The sequence below is a fragment of the Nomascus leucogenys genome, chromosome 25, assembly GCF_006542625.1.
Source record: "Nomascus leucogenys isolate Asia chromosome 25, Asia_NLE_v1, whole genome shotgun sequence".
NCBI classification, from domain to species: Eukaryota; Metazoa; Chordata; class Mammalia; order Primates; family Hylobatidae; genus Nomascus; species Nomascus leucogenys.
In genome coordinates, this window is record NC_044405.1 from 18,406,144 (window position 1) to 18,420,459 (window position 14,316).

The 14,316-nt window shown below is 54.2% G+C and overlaps 1 protein-coding gene across 2 annotated transcripts; it reads left to right on the forward strand.

Annotated features, from left to right (window-relative positions):
• The first annotated feature begins 208 nt into the window (after positions 1-208).
• On the forward strand, positions 209-3,534 carry OLIG2 (oligodendrocyte transcription factor 2). 2 transcript variants are annotated; one of them, XM_030806315.1, is made up of 2 exons: positions 209-384; positions 1,150-3,534. In XM_030806315.1, exon 2 carries the CDS (start codon positions 1,203-1,205, stop codon positions 2,172-2,174), a length of 972 nt encoding a protein of 323 aa, XP_030662175.1. In that variant the 5' UTR covers positions 209-384; positions 1,150-1,202; the 3' UTR covers positions 2,175-3,534. The 2 variants fall into 2 exon arrangements, with proteins under 2 accessions (XP_030662175.1, XP_030662176.1); XM_030806316.1 differs by having other exon boundaries at positions 293-618; positions 1,150-3,533.
• Positions 3,535-14,316: the final 10,782 nt, after the last annotated feature.

Sequence of the window (14,316 nt, forward strand, 5' to 3'; positions counted from 1 at the left end):
TCTCCTCCCCCTCGCCTCCTCGGGTCCCTCCTCCAGTCCCTCCCCAAGAATCTCCCGGCCACGGGCGCCCATTGGTTGTGCGCAGGGAGGAGGCGTGTGCCCGGCCTGGCGAGTTTCATTGAGCGGAATTAGCCCGGATGACATCAGCTTCCCAGCCCCCCGGCGGGCCCAGCTCATTGGCGAGGCAGCCCCTCCAGGACACGCACATTGTTCCCCGCCCCCACCCCGGCCACCGCTGCCGCCGTCGCCGCTGCCGCCGGGCTATAAAAACCGGCCGAGCCCCTAAAGGTGCGGATGCTTATTATAGACCGACGCGACACCAGCGCCCAGTGCCAGGTTCTCCGCTGAGGCTTTTCGGAGCGAGCTCCTCAAATCGCATCCACAGTAAGTGTCCCCGCCCCCCAGCAGCCCCAGCCTAGATCCCAGGGACAGACTCTCCTCAACTCGGCTGTGACCCAGAATGCTCCGATACAGGAGGTCTGGATCCCTCCTCTGCGGGCCATTTCTCGAGAGCGACTTCGCTGTTCTGTCCTCCCCACACTCACCGCTGCATCTCCCTCACCAAAAGCGAGAAGTCGGAGCGACAACAGCTCTTTCTGCCCAAGCCCCAGTCAGCTGGTGAGCTCCCCGTGGTCTCCAGATGCAGCACATGGACTCTGGGCCCCGCGCCGGCTCTGGGTGCATGCGCGTGTGCGTGTGTTTGCTGCGTGGTGTCGATGGAGATAAGGTGGATCCGTTTGAGGAACCAAATCATTAGTTCTCTATTTAGATCTCCATTCTCCCCAAAGAAAGGCCCTCACTTCCCACTCGTTCATTCCAGCCCGGGAGGCTCAGTTTTCCCACTCCTAACTGAAAGCCCTAAGCCTCCAGAATGCCACCCGCACCCCGAGGGTCACCAACGCTCCCTGAAATAACCTGTTGCATGAGAGCAGAGGAGAGATAGAGAGAGCTTAATTATAGGTACCCGCGTGCAGCTAAAAGGAGGGCCAGAGACAGTAGCGAGGGGGACGCGGAGCCACGGGCCACCTGTGCCGGGACCCCGCGCTGTGGTACTGCGGCGCAGGCGGGAGAAGCTTTTCTGTCTCTCACTGGCTCGCTCGCTCTCTCTCTCTCTCTCATTCTCTCTCTTTTCTCCTCTTCTCCTGGAAGTTTTCGGGTCCGAGGGAAGGAGGACGCTGCGACGACTATCCTCCCCCGGGGCCATGGACTCGGACGCCAGCCTGGTGTCCAGCCGCCCGTCGTCGCCAGAGCCCGATGACCTTTTTCTGCCGGCCCGGAGTAAGGGCAGCAGCGGCAGCGCCTTCACTGGGGGCACCGTGTCCTCGTCCACCCCGAGCGACTGCCCGCCGGAGCTGAGCGCCGAGCTGCGCGGCGCTATGGGTTCTGCGGGCGCGCATCCTGCGGACAAGCTAGGAGGCAGTGGTTTCAAGTCATCCTCCTCCAGCACCTCGTCGTCCACGTCGTCGGCGGCTGCGTCGTCCACCAAGAAGGACAAGAAGCAAATGACAGAGCCGGAGCTGCAGCAGCTGCGTCTCAAGATCAACAGCCGCGAGCGCAAGCGCATGCACGACCTCAACATCGCCATGGACGGCCTGCGCGAGGTCATGCCGTACGCGCACGGCCCTTCGGTGCGCAAGCTTTCCAAGATCGCCACGCTGCTGCTGGCGCGCAACTACATCCTCATGCTCACCAACTCGCTGGAGGAGATGAAGCGACTGGTGAGCGAGATCTACGGGGGCCACCACGCTGGCTTCCACCCGTCGGCCTGCGGCGGCCTGGCGCACTCCGCGCCCCTGCCCGCCGCCACCGCGCACCCGGCAGCAGCAGCGCACGCCGCACATCACCCCGCGGTGCACCACCCCATCCTGCCGCCCGCCGCCGCAGCGGCTGCTGCAGCCGCTGCAGCCGCGGCAGTGTCCAGCGCCTCTCTGCCCGGATCCGGGCTGCCGTCGGTCGGCTCCATCCGTCCACCGCACGGCCTACTCAAGTCTCCGTCTGCTGCCGCCGCCGCCCCGCTCGGGGGCGGGGGCGGCGGCAGTGGGGCGAGCGGGGGCTTCCAGCACTGGGGCGGCATGCCCTGCCCCTGCAGCATGTGCCAGGTGCCGCCGCCGCACCACCACGTGTCGGCCATGGGCGCCGGCAGCCTGCCGCGCCTCACCTCCGACGCCAAGTGAGCTGACCGGAGCCAGCGCGTTCTGGCGACAGGGGAGCCCGGGGCCGCCGGGAAGCGAGGACTGGCCTGCGCCGGGCTCGGGAGCTCTGTAGCGAGGAGGGGCGCAGGACCATGGACTGGGGGTGGGGCATGGTGGGGACTCCAGCATCTGCGAACCCAAGCAGTTGGGGGCGCCCACAGAGCAGTGGGGAGTGAGGGGATGTTCGCTCCGGGACCTGATCGAGCGCTTTCTGGCTTTAACCTGCACTGGTCCAGCAGACATCATTTTATGAAAAGGTACCGCTGCGTGTATTCCTCACTAGAACTCATCCGACCCCCGACCCCCACCTCCGGGAAAAGATTCTAAAAACTTGTTTCCCTGAGAGCGTGGCCTGACTTCCAGACTCGGCCTGGGCAGCACTTCGTGGGGGGAGGGGGTGCTATGGGAGGGGGACACACTGGGGACTTGCTCCTCTTCCTCCTTTCTTGACCGGTGGGAGACTCCGGGTAGCCGCACTGCAGAAGCAACAGCCCGACCGCGCCCTCCAGGGTCGTCCCTGGCCCAAGGCCAGGGGCCACAAGTTAGTTGGAAGCCGGCGTTCGATATCAGAAGCGCTTATGGTCATATCCAATCTCAATATCTGGGTCAATCCACACCCTATTAGAACTGTGGCCGTTCCTCCCTGTCTCTCGTTGATTTGGGAGAATATGGTTTTCTAATAAATCTGTGGATGTTCCTTCTTCAACAGTATGAGCAAGTTTATAGACATTCAGAGTAGAACCACTTGTGGATTGGAATAACCCAAAACTGCTGATTTCAGGGGCGGGTGCATTTTAGTTATTATTTTAAAATAGAAACTACCCTACCGACTCATCTTTCCTTCTCTGAGCACAAAGTGATTTGGTTACTTTGATACCTGAGAACGTAACAGAATTAAAAGGCAGTTGCTGTGAAAACAGTTTGGGTTATTTGAGGGTTCTGTTAGCTTTTTAATATTTTCTTTTTTGGATGTGTAAATATATCAATGATGAGGTAAGTGCGCAATGCTAAGCTGTTTGCTCACGTGACTGCCAGCCCCACCGGAGTCTAAGCCGGCGTTCCTCTATTTTGGTTTATTTTTGCCACGTTTAACACAAATGGTAAACTCCTCCACGTGCTTCCTGCGTTCCGTGCAAGCCGCCTCGGCGCTGCCTTCGTTGCAAACTGTGCTTTGTAGCGTCTGCCGTGTAACACCCTTCCTCTGATCGCACCACCCCTCGCAGAGAGTGTATCATCTGTTTTATTTTTGTAAAAACAAAGTGCTAAATAATATTTATTACTTGTTTGGTTGCAAAAAACGAAATAAATGACTGAGTGTTGAGATTTTAAATAAAATTTAAAGTCGGGGGATTTCCATCCGTGTGCCATCCCGAAAAGGGGTTCAGGACGCGATACCTTGGGGCCGGATTTGGGGATCGTTCCCCCAGTTTGGCACCGGAGACACACATGTATTATCTTTCAAACACGTTCCGAGCAAATCCTCCGGGTCTTTTCACAACTTGCTTGTCCTTATTTTTATTTTCTGACGCCTAACCCGGAACTGCCTTTCTCTTCAGTTGAGTATTGAGCTCCTTTATAAGCAGACATTTCCTTCCCGGAGCATCGGACTTTGGCACTTGCAGGGTGAGGGCTGCGCCTTTGGCTGGGGGTCTGGGCTCTCAGGAGTCCTCTACTGCTCGATTTTTATTTCCTTTCTGCTCAGAGGCGGTCTCCTGCCACCACCCTCCCCCTGCGGGTTTCCTTGGCTTCAGCTGAGGACCTGGGTTCTGCGGAGCCGTGGCGTTCCCAGCAAAGTGCTTGGGGAGTGCTTGGTGCAGAATCTACTAACCCTTCCATTCCTTTTCAGCCACCCCCGCCTTGAACTGCAAAGGATCAGGTGCTCTGCACTGCTGGAGGAGCACTGGCAGCGCTTTGGCCTCTGTGCTCTTTCCTGGGGTCACCTCTGTCTCCTCTTGGCCATTGGGTTCTCACAATCCGAACCCGCGATGCAAATTTAGGATGTGGCTGTGAAGAGAGATTCTGGGTAGAAATAAAAATACTTTGGCCTTCCTGGTCAAGGACCAGGGCAGATCCTGTTGCAGTCTCCACGCCCCAGGGCTGGCCTGAGAATGAGCCCCTGAAAAGACAGCGGGTACGGGCACAGTAAGAACGTCCCCTGGTCCAGCGTCCTCTCTCTGACAATATTTTTGGTGGAGGATCTGGGGGTGCAGAAGATTTCCCCAGTCAGAACCCCATTTCTTGAGTGGCATAGCTGAGCCTGGCTCACACAGGCAGGCACCTTTTGCTTAGACTTGAAGACTGCTCCGTCCCCTAACAAGGAACAGGCACTTCCTGCTCCTCCAGCAGGGAATGTCGGGCTGCTGGCCAGGACAGCAGTCGCCCAGGGATCGGGTGCTGGAGGCCTAGTTTTTCACTGATGGGCTTGGCTTTCTGCAAAGGCTGGGAGGGATTTGGAGAGGCTGAGCCGCTGGGGGCTGAGGACGGGTGGAAAGCCTCCTGCCACCACCACCCCAACAGCGCCATGTGAATCCAAGAAGAAGGAAGGGCAGGGTCTAGTCGTTTTTATTCTGAAATCCCATTTGAAATGAAACTTGAAAAGAATTCAAAACTGGGTCCAGCTGCAGCCACAGACACACTCAGAGGGACTCCAGGAGGCTGGAACATAGACCAGTGGGCGCTGAGAACACGGCCGGTGGGGGTAGCGGTCTTGATTGCAGTTTTGGCTCTTCCACACCCACTGCCAGGCAGGTGTGCTGGTGCAGGCTCTGAGCATGCTTGGTGTCTGCATAGAAGGACGGTTGTTGAAAGGCAATAAATCAAGTCTTTCCCTCCACCCCTGCACCCAAGCTCTCAGTAGCAACCAGCCACCAGTCAGGCCAGGCAAGACCAGGGCCTCTGAAGAAGGAGGGGCTGTGTCCAGCCAGGCTTTGAGCCCTCCTCCATGCCAGCCGCCTAAACTGTGCACCCGGCTGGGGGCCTTGACCACGGTGGATGAGACTGGAGCAGCTCTGGATGTGGAGGAGGAAGACACTGGCGCACAGGGCACATCTCCCAGAACAGGTGGCTACTCGCCGAGGGTGGCCCTGGACTGCTGGGGGCCAAGGTAGAGGACTCAGGCCAGTGTCTGGGCTTTGAGGTAGGGCAGGATAAGACTGTGTGCAACCACTCTGACTTTGGTGGGCTCTTCATTGGCAGTGGGCTCCTCACCAAGAGGGGAAGGGAAAGAGGTAACTGTTTCCGGGATCTGCTGCAGTCGGCCCTGCCACACTGTGGTCCCCTCTGGGGAGCATTCGTTGGGAGATTCTCAACAGGCTGGACTGCAGCTCAGCCTCCTCCCCAGCCCCACTGTGTGGCTCTGCAGCACCCCAGCTCTCAGCCTCCGAGTTTAGGAACTCACCACCCCCCAGGTCTTTGAGACTCCCCAACCCTCCTTAAGAACCCGGGAGCTGGCCGGGCGTGGTGGCTCAAGCCTGTAATCCCAGCACTGTGGGAGGCCGAGGCGGGCAGATCACCTGAGGTTGGGAGTTAGAGACCAGCCTGATCAAAATGCAGAAACTCCGTCTCTATTAAACATACAAAATTAGCCGGATGTGGTGGCGCATGCCTGTAATCCCAGCTACTCGGGAGGCTGAGGTGGGAGAATTGCTTGTACCCAGGAGGTGCAGGTTGCAATAAGCCGAGATCGTGCCATTGCACTCCAGCCTGAGCAACAAGAGTGAAACTCTGTCTAAAAAAAAAAGAACTTGGGAGCTCAGCTGACCAGAGTTTGAGGGGCCAGTGGGCAGAACCCGAGCCTCCTCCTCTGGCCTCAGCACCCCAGGGCATTGTCCCTGGGCTCCTCACTCTCTCATATGGACAGGAGCCACAGAGAAGTGACACTCCCCTGGACTCAGTGTTGAAGGACTAACCCCTAATGCCCACGGAGTTGGAATTCTGCACCTTGGGGACAGGCAGTGAGCAGATGAGTGAAGTGAACCCACAGAAGTGTCACACTCCCAGTGAGGCCAGGAGTTCTAATGTGACTGTAGGAAGACATGGGTACTAAAGACACCCGTGGTGATATGGGGCTCTGACAGCCATCCACCAGGGACCTGCCCTTCTCATTCCCAGACTGGGATCAGTGAGGAGCCCCTGGGCCAGGGCATTGAATTTTAAAGCCCCCTAGATGCTCTTATGGATAAAACTACCCCAGTGGTGGAAAATGTCTGTCTCCCATTGGGGCAGAATCTACCTAGCAATCTGTCTGGACTTCTATTGAGTATTCACCTTGATGCTTCCTAAAAGTTCATCAGGAGGTGGCAAAGGAGTCCCCCTTCACCTGCCATGTCATTTTAAGTCACCCTTTCATTACAGATTTTGTGCCTAGTATCCCCCTTCCCCACACAAGTGCCCCCATAGTACCAGCAGGGGTTATAGGGTCTTTGACAAGGGCCCTACACCAAGAGTGACCATTTATTTATCGTCTCCGCAAAACTGTAAGGGAAGCCAGGATAAAGCCAGGCTATTCACAGCAGTGGTTGCTGTATTCAGTCCCATCCTGATTAGAGAGAGGGACGTGGGACAGCGTGGGTGAGCATGGCCACTCCCTGGTTTGGAGGCAGCCAGCAGCTCATGGGCTATATCCCAGGGCTAAGCCCCAACTCCCTGTAAGTGAGGAGGCCATTCTAGGCAGGGCAGAGATGGGGATCACCCACAGCTACATCCTTACTCCCTATCTCTCCTCTAGGGCCCCAGTGATTGCTACTAGCTGTTTCTCTGTGGAAGAGGTTGGAGGTGGAAGGCTGCAGCAAGGAACTGAAGAGGCAAAGCTGGGAGGAGGGAGTCAGGGCTGAACCTCCAGGGAACTCAGGATATTAATAGGTGGAGGAGGCTGGAAGAGGAGGCAGACAGCGTTGACTGAGGTTTAGCCGGGGTAAGGCAGGGCACAGAGAGCTTCAAGAGCCTCAATTCATTCCATTCTCCCTACAACCATTTGAGGAGGGTGCTATTCTTGTCCCGTCTTACAAGTAAGGAAACTGAGGCACAGAAAGGGTAAGTGACTTGCTCAGGGGACACAGCCAGTAAATGAAGGTGGCAAGGTTGTTGTAATCCAGGGCCCACCCCAAGAGGCCACCTGGCCCGCGCTCCAGCAGTCCCCAGACTCTGGCTCAGCTGCTGCCTCGGGAATCCTCTGCTGCCACCCCCTGTCCCCCACCCTGGCCCCCTTAGGTGGCGCTCCTAGTGCTTCCCCCCATGCCTGGACCCCATCTGTCCCTGACTCCCCCATCTGGGCGGCGGGCGGGGCTCACAGGCTTTAGCAATTAGCGGGCGCGGGTGGGCGCGCGGCGCGGGCGGAGGAAGGGCCGGAGCAGGTGAGCCGCGGCGGAGCCTCATTAGGGCGGCCCGCACGCCCCGCGAGGGACCGTCGTTAGTGCCGAGACAGCTGCTGCTCCTGCCGGCCTGGGGCCGCAGCCGGAATCCCGGGCCACATCCCCTGCCCCGTTGTGCCTTTCACACCTCGGGCAGTCACTAGGAAAAGGGTCGCCAACTGAAAGGCCTGCAGGGAACAGGATGATACCTGCGCCAGTCCCGCGGCTGCTGCGAGTGCGCGCTCTCCTGCCAGGGGGGACTTCAGACCCTCCTTTAAGCACGCCGAGGGCCCTGCAGACACGCGAGCGGGCCTTCAGTTTGCAAACCCTGAAAGCGGGCGCGGTCCACCAGGACGATCTGGCAGGGCTCTGGGTGAGGAGGCCGCGTCTTTATTTGGGGTCCTCGGGCAGCCACGTTGCAGCTCTGGGGGAAGACTGCTCAAGGAACCCGCTCTGAACTGCGCGCTGGTGTCCTCTCCGGCCCTCGCTCCCGGACCCCGCACAGGCTAACGGGAGACGGGTGCGGAGGGGTGGCCGGGCTCCGCAGGCACCGCCCCCCGGCTGGAGACCCAGGCACGGCCCGCATCCGCAGGATTGAAGCAGCTGGCTTGGACGCGCGCAGTTTTCCTTTGGCGGCATTGCAGCGTCCGTGCGGCCACAATCCGTCCACTGGTTGTAGGAGCGGTTGGAGGTCCCCCAAGAAGGAGACACGCAGAGCTCTCCAGAACCGCCTACATGCGCGTGGGGCCCAAACAGCCGCCCAAGGAGCACCCAGGTCCATGCACCCGAGCCCAAAATCACAGACCCGCTACGGGCTTTTGCACACCAGCCCCAAACACCTGAGTCCACGTGCACAGGCTCTCGCACAGGGACTCACGCACCCGAGTTCGCGCTCACAGATCCACGTACACCGGTGCTTGTACACACAAGGGCCTAAAACTGCAAAGCAGCCGCCTCTCTGGACCCCCTCCCTTCAGCCCTCCTGAGCCCTACTGAGCCCTGCTGAGTCCTGGAGGCCCTGTGACCCAGTGTCCTTGGACCGCAAGCATCCTGGTTTACCACCCCCACCCTGACTGACCTGAGAGCTGGCGATCTTTTAAGCCTTGTATGCGTGGCCTCACCTTTTCCTCTGCCTCTCTCCCAGACCAGCCCGGCTCTCAGACACCTCTGCTTTCTAGGCAGAAGTTCTGGAGCCCAGAGCAAGGGCCACAGGTGCAATGCAGTTCAAACAGGACCACGAGCAATTCTCTCTCCTTCATCCTCAGATTCGGCAGTAGAAGCTTGTTTTTCAGAACAGGGCTGGAGTGGACTCTCCGAAGCTCTGAACCTGTTTCAACTGTAGAATAGAGCCATAATGGGTGATCTTGGAAGCTCCGTGGGCCGATCAGGCTCTGCCCCAATACCCGAGCCCTCTGGGTGTCCTGGTCCACCTCAGAGCAGAGGAACTGGGAGCCCCTGCTGGCAGGGAGGCTGTGATGGGTGAGAACAGCCCTCTTCCGTGTGTCCTGTGTGCACTAAGAGAATTCACTGGCCTCTGCTGAAGCGGAGTTTAGACAGTTCTAGAAAGGAGTTGTCCTTGGTTGCGGGGCTTCCCTAGGGTGGAAACTGTGGTTTGGACATCCTTGTACCTTCAGGGTACCTGCTAGATATAAGGACTCAGAAAAAAATGAATGAATGAACGAATGGCACAGTGCACGTCAGGAGGTTTGGAGAGTGTGGGGAACAAGGTGGAAATGTAAAAGTCCTGAATCCTTCACTGATGGGGGATACTGAGGCCTAAAGCTGGTGAGCACTTTGATTCTATCCAGGGCAGCTGGATTCAGACCAAAGCCATATACTACACTGATCAAGGTTACGAGAACTTCCTGATCCTCTCTTCTTATGTAAATAGAGTAATTAGTAGTAGCACCTGACAACTGTGTTGCTGTGAGGATTAAATGAAACATCCCAGGAGTCGCCCTCTGCTTGGACCCAGCAGTGAATGGATGCCCTGGGCCCAAGGGCCTGCCCAGAGTGCAGCTGCTGCTGGGTGTGGACTCCCACAGCTGAGTCTCCCCCAACCCAAGCAGCCAGGAATCTGTAGGTCATAGTGGGGCAGTCACCATGGAGACCATGAAGAGGCGGCTGGGTGTGAGGTGGTATGCTGCCTTGGCCAAGGTCTGCCAGCTGAGTGACCTTGGACAACAGCCTTCTTAGCCTTGGCTTCCTTATCTATAAAGTAGGGGTGATGCTAGTACCATCTTCACAGGCCATCTGGCTTGAGAGGGAGAACGTGGCACACCACGCATACCCAATTAAGCAGAAGGTGCCTGACTGCATGAGTGTCATCCCACTGAATCTTCTTGGAGGTCCTACAAGGTATGGTCTCTGTTACTTTGGGTGACATGACCTGTCCTGCAGCATCACAAGGGGTCTGTATGCCTCGGGGCCCCAAAGAACAACTCAGCACTGTCCCTGAGCTCTGTACAGGGTCCACTTCCCAAACCCCCCGCCCCCCAACGCAAGGCAAGGCCTCTGTTCTCACCTTTGCATGCCCTGGGGTGCCTGGTACTGAGCAGGATGCACGGTTAGTGCTCCAGGAATATCCTTTGCATTGCATTGTGGATAAGGAGGGCCCATGCTCTACATGGAAAACAGACTTGGGTCTTTTTTTTTTTTTTTTTTAGATGGAGTCTCGCTCTGTCACCCAGGCTGGAGTGTGCAGTGGCATGATCTCAGCTCACTGCAACCCTGCCCTGGGTTCCAGCCATCTTCTTGCCTCAGCTTCCCAAGTAACTGGGATTACAGGTGCACGCCACCATGCCCAGCTAATTTTCGTATTTTTAGTAGAGACAGGGTTTTACCATGTTGGCCAGGCTGGTCTCAAACTCCTGACCTCAGGTGACCCATTCACCCTGGCCTCCCAAAGTGCTGGGATTACAGGCATGAGGCACCGCACCTGGCCCAGACCTAAGTCCTTTTAAAGGAAGGAGCCAGGATCAGAAAGGAACTGATTGAAGGAAAAGTTGCCTGTGAAGCCCAAGCCCCAGCCTCATGGTCCCATCCTCCCATCCACCCATTGAGGAGAGTCCACCCTCTCAGGGCCAGGCCTGCTGTTCCCTCCATCTGTGCCCCTCAGATGCCCGGTGTAAGGGGTGAGCTGGAGAGCTAAGGATCTGCTTGTTCTGGAATTGCAGCTGGGAGCCTCGGGAAGAACAGTGGTGGGGCCTCCTGGGAGCTGGGCATGGGGCTCCCCATCAGCTCCAGCTCTGACCTCTCTGGGCTGTTCAGGCAAAGGCAGCAGTGCTAATGAAGACACTGGAGGACAGTGTGGCTTAGTCAGCACAGGAAGGAAATGACTTAGTGCAGCTAGGTGCTGGCAGGCCACCACAGCAGGGGCAGGCAGCCCATAAGACCAGCACAGCCAGGAGGCCGCACTCCCTGGCCCCACCCTGGGCTTGCCTTCTTTGTCCCTCTCTTTCCCTTCACCACCCTCCACAGCCAATCTGCTTGTCATCACCCACCTTTTTGTGTTTAACCCATCAGCTCTTCCTACCTCATTCACTATTTTTTTGTTTGTTTTAATTAAGGTCGAATGCACGTCACACAAAGTTAACCATTTTAAGGTGAACAGTTTCAGTGGCATTGACAATGTCATGCAGCCACCACCTCTGTGTCATTCCAAAACATTTTCATCACTGCAAAGTAAAACCTGGACCCACTGAACAGTTCCTCCTCACTCCCCCATCCCTAACCCTGGCAGCCACCAATCTACTTTCTGTGTCAGTGGATTCACTGATTCTAGATACTTCATATAAATGGAGTCATAAAATATGTGGCCTTTTGTGACTGGCTTCTTTGACTTAGCATAATGTTTTTGAGGTTCAGCCACATTGTTGCATGTATCCCCACTTCATTCCTTCTTACAGTGGAATCACATTCTATTGTGGGTGTGTGCTACATTTTCTTTATCCATTCATCTGTTGGTGATTTCATTCACTTCCGAGTAACTCCTGAGGTCCTGGTATACAACCCGCCGTAGTGAAAAGAGGCCTGTTCCAGGAGTTTAAAAATCTAGGTCTCCGACCAGGCTGAGCATCCTCTAGCGAGTTGCTTGACCTTTCTGGGCCTCTATCTATTCATCCACAAAGTGAAAATCTTGGCAAAGGACATTTCAAGTTATGATCCTCTGTGACTTTTTACAACCCTGAAGTCCACCCTGCCACTCGTAGAATGTATTTCATGTCCTCCCTGCTACAGGTGTGTGTCAAGGACCCCATAACAAATGTCCCAGAACTTGCACAGTGCCCCCAGCAGATCAGGATGCCCGAACAAATCTCTGCCTTTGGGTCTTAGGGAGCCAGAATCTCAGCGAGATGCCTGGCTGAGGTAGGTAGTGTTTTGTGAGTGATTCCCTTATTCAATATCCAGCCAGACTTTCATCAGTTGTGACTTGGAAAGGAAATGACCAACTAACTTGTAACTTGTTCAGATCCTCATTATGATACAGTTAAGAGTCGCATTTTAAGAAGTGGGCATTAAACTACATAGGAAAGATCCCACATAAATCTGGGGCTGGGGGTAGTAGACAAACTGCTATCCTTACTTCTATAGTTCATCTTCTCAGCCTTTTATCCAGTACACGTTTAATGTGCCAGGTGGGTGTGGAGGACACTCAGTGACAACAGCTGCATCAGGTACATCTGAACTTGATGGCCACCGCATTACCCCATCCCCTGCTTTAGGCAGGTTAGAAACATACAGAGAAACTGCTTTAAAAACATGCTTGTCCTCAACATTTAAGAGCTTTGAAATGGACCCCGATTGGAGCGGGGTGATCAAGTTGTCTTTTCCATTTGAACTTGAACTTAAAGGGGAAAAAACTTTATGTAGAGAAGGTACCAAGCTCATGATTTACCGAGCTTCCATAGTCCAAAAAGAATTTGAGGGGTTTGTTTGAACCATGTTACAGAATTGAAAAGTATTTTCATACAATTGAAAGTCAGAAAATGGGAGGCACTTGCTATATTGTTCTAACGTGTTAGCTCGTGGGCCTCACTCATATATTTAATCCTTTTTTGTTAAGAGAAAGAAGTCATATCTCATGTTTCTTCTTTTTAACTTTTATTCTAAAAAGAATTTTGGAATATGGAGGCTCTGTAAACTGAGAACATAATTTCACCTCCTTTTTTTTTTTTTTGAGACAGAGTTTTGCTCTTGTCACCCAGGCTGGAGTGCAATGACACAATCTCAGCTCACTGCAACCTCCGCCTCCCAGGTTCAAGTGATTCTCCTACCTCAGCCTCCCAAGTAGCTGGGATTACAGGCATGCACCACCATGCCAGGCTAATTTTTGTATTTTTAGTAGAGATGGAGTTTCACCATGTTGGCCAGGCTGGTCTCGAACTCCTGACTTCAGGTGATCCACCCACCTCGGCCTCCCAAAGTGCTGGGAGCCATCACGCCCAGCCCCTCTTTCCTTTTTAATACTCCAACTTTCCTCTGGCATTTTCAATTCCCTTGCCCTGCTCAATTTCCCTTTCCCCATATGCTATTTATTACTGATTAATTTTGTTGTTTATTGTCTGTCTTCCACGCTAGAATATAAGCTCCACCAGGCAGAAATCTTTGTTCATATTGATCACTGATGTACAATGGTATCTAGCCCATAATACGTGCTCCATAAATATCTGTTAAACTAATGAAATGAATGCATGCAGATGATTTTTGCCACTGAACTATTTTGTAACTAGAATGCAAATGACATAAAGCTTCATTAGGATTCTCACATGAGAAAATACAGGCAAAAATCTGATCCTGTGAAAAGTATACCATCAAATTCATTTTCCTTCCAGAAAATGCTTTTTAAAAATCTGCCAAGTCTTAGAGGCTGGCCTTTTATTGGTCCTGGGGTGTGGGGCAAACAAGGGATTTTCTGAAATAATTTATCAGTTACTATCAATAAGTTTGCTAAAGCTTGACATATAACATTCGCCACTGTGAACAAAAGCTACCTCCCAAAGTCCCTTGGGTAGTTTTTGTGCACACTAAAAATCCAGAGCTTGAGGCATAAGACTGACCTTAACATTAAATGAATTCATGGTTAGACACTTTGTTCTAATCCTTTGTGAAGCAAACTCCTTGGATTTTTTAAAACATGCTATTGGATGAATCTTTCCAATGAGGAGCATATAAATATCGCCTTTAGTAGTTCCTACAAAGCATCCATGTCAATGTCATTAACAGAATGGGAATGATATTGGAGGGAGTGGGAGGTGGTTGCAACTTGCAATTCAGACAGCCAGTGAAAACCTTAAGTATCCTTAAAAAAAAAAAAAAAAAAAAAAAACCCTCAGTGGTTGTATTTATCCTGAATGCAAAACTGTCCCCTTTGTTGAGATCGGCTGAACTAACTCAGCCTGGAGAACAATGTTGAGGCTGCTGGCGGGCCATGTGCTAATGTGCTCATGCATTACAGGCCGCAACAGATGGCTGTGAGAACACTCGGCCTGCCCCGCCTGGGTCAGGATGCAGAGCCCAACGCCTGTTTCCAGTGCTGTCCTGCTATGAAAACACTGCTTCTCTTGGGAGAGGTGATGGCTGGCCTGGGGGAGGCCAGCCATGTCTGTTCTACCCAATTCAAGGGCAAAGGTGCAAGGGAATAATGATCAGGGGTTGGTTTGAGCTATGTTACAGAATTGAAAAGTATTTTCATACAATTGAAAGTCAGAAAATGGGAGACACTTGCTATATTGTTCTATCGTGTTAGCTCACAGGCCTCGTTCATACGTTTAATC

Excerpts from the sequence above, each read along its gene's own strand:
- OLIG2 (XM_030806315.1), top strand. The coding sequence starts at position 1,203 with ATGGACTCGGACGCCAGCCTGGTGTCCAGCCGCCCGTCGTCGCCAGAG.